General features: G+C 55.7%; 1 protein-coding gene across 1 annotated transcript; it reads left to right on the top strand.

Annotated features, from left to right (window-relative positions):
- Nucleotides 1-598: 598 nt before the first annotated feature.
- LOC106819744 (GTP-binding protein Di-Ras2-like) lies at nt 599-1549 on the top strand. The gene is made up of 2 exons (XM_014824337.1): nt 599-651; nt 1096-1549. Exons 1-2 carry the CDS (start codon nt 599-601, stop codon nt 1547-1549), a joined length of 507 nt encoding a protein of 168 aa, XP_014679823.1.
- The last annotated feature ends 275 nt before the right edge of the window (nt 1550-1824 follow it).

A 1824-nucleotide genomic window follows, 5' to 3' on the forward strand; every position in this document is an offset into this window, starting at 1 on the left:
TTACCTGTACGAATTGCTACGCTTCTGATTCGACGGTTTGGCACGGGCCATCTCTGCTCCATCGGCGAAAGACGGAGAAAAATTACGATGCAGATTTAATTTTGGGGGGGTTTTGGGGATTTTGGGGGGGTTGGGGTTTTTTGGGGGGTTTTGGGGTTTTGGGGGGGTTTGGGGTTTTTTGGGGGTTGAGGGCTTTGTCACAAGTTTTTCGTCGCGTGAGAAGACTCGAGATTCCCGGGAGAACATCCGTCGATTTCCGTTCCACGGAGATTCCGTTTCACTCCTTTCTGAGATCCGTCGACGAAGGCGTCGCGCCGGCGAGAGTGGGCAAAAATGGCGCTTTTCATACCGGAACTACACCAAGCAGGGGGTGGGGGGTTACAAAGGCTAGAAGACGAGACTGCCATTCTCTTGTTCGGCGAAAGCAGACGGGAACGCCGCTTGTTTTCGATTCTCGCGCACCAACAAACGGCGCCCCGCCGCGAAAACCTACGCGCTACGAGCCGACGGTCCTCTCCAACAGATGGCGCTGTTGCACGCTCGATCGTCTGGCATGTAACCAGGGCTGACGCGCCCTCTCTCTCTCTCCCACACTCACATGCCTGAGATTCGTCTGCTGCTAGGCTTTGACCGAGGATCTCTGCTGGGAGTGTGAGAGGATGGGTCTCTGCCATTCGTGGTTCTTCACTCGCCCGTACTGAAAACACACAGAGATGTCATCAATGGTAACACACACAGATGTCATTAAGTGTACATAATAGAATTTCTATCATGTACTCTTGATGTAACACATCGCGAAATCGTTACTGGTAACACACCGCGGAATTGTTACTGGTAACACACCGAGGAATTGTTTAATACTGAAAATACACAGAGAAATCATCAGTGGAAACACACAGAGAAATCATCAGTGAAAACACAAGTGGAATTGTAAAGCTAAAGTCACACTGGGGCCGGACTGTCCACGGATTACCGCGGATGGGGCAGGATCTCCCCGGACCGTAAAATTTATAATCCGTGGCGATCCGGGTGAAAAAAAGCATCATCGGGCCGGATCGGGCCGGACCAGCATGGCAGCGCCACGGACCATATCAGTTGCAATCAGAACATCTGCACGCTGCAGATCACCGACACCACGGGCAGCCACCAGTTCCCCGCCATGCAGCGTCTCAACATCAGCAAGGGCCATGCGTTCGTCCTCATCTACTCCATCACGAGCAAGCAATCGCTCGAGGAACTGCGCCCGATCCACGACGAAATCGAACAGATTAAGAAGGACGCGCTCGACGTCATACCGGTAATGCTCGTCGGCAACAAATGCGACGAGACGGCCCGCGAGGTGTCGGTGCAGGAGGGGGTGGCGCTCGCGAAGGCCTGGTCGTGCGGATTCGTCGAGACTTCGGCGAAGACGAATCACAACGTGCGGGAGCTGTTCAGCGATCTGCTACACTTGGATAAGCAGCGCAGCATGAGTCTGCAGTTGGAGACGAAGAAGACGCGGCGGCAACGACGCAAGGAGATGCTCGAGAAGAAGTGCGAGATCATGTGAGCAGGTGGCGCCACCGTCGTGTTGGGGGGGGGGTGGCGCCACCGTCGCAGGGGTGGTGACGGCGGCATCGACGCAGACAAAGTACGAGATCGTGTCAGCAGATGGCGCCACCGTCGTGCCTGGGTGGTTAAGCCTTAGTTGCCGTGGCGGCGGAGCCACTGTTGCCGGAGTGGTGGCGACGCTAGCAGACACTCGAAATGTGTGAGGTCATGTTGGCGATGGACGGCAGGTGGCGCCACCGAGTGGCAGCTCGGATGTGTGGGGGACTTGAACCC

This window comes from Priapulus caudatus, unplaced genomic scaffold (genome assembly GCF_000485595.1).
Source record: "Priapulus caudatus unplaced genomic scaffold, Priapulus_caudatus-5.0.1 Scaffold4299, whole genome shotgun sequence".
NCBI lineage: Eukaryota > Metazoa > Priapulida > Priapulimorpha > Priapulimorphida > Priapulidae > Priapulus > Priapulus caudatus.

Excerpts from the sequence above, each read along its gene's own strand:
- LOC106819744 (XM_014824337.1), top strand. The coding sequence starts at position 599 with ATGCCTGAGATTCGTCTGCTGCTAGGCTTTGACCGAGGATCTCTGCTG. Across the intron at positions 652-1,095 it reads CGAGGATCTCTGCTGGGAGT|TTGCAATCAGAACATCTGCA; the intron begins GTGAGAGGATGG and ends GGACCATATCAG.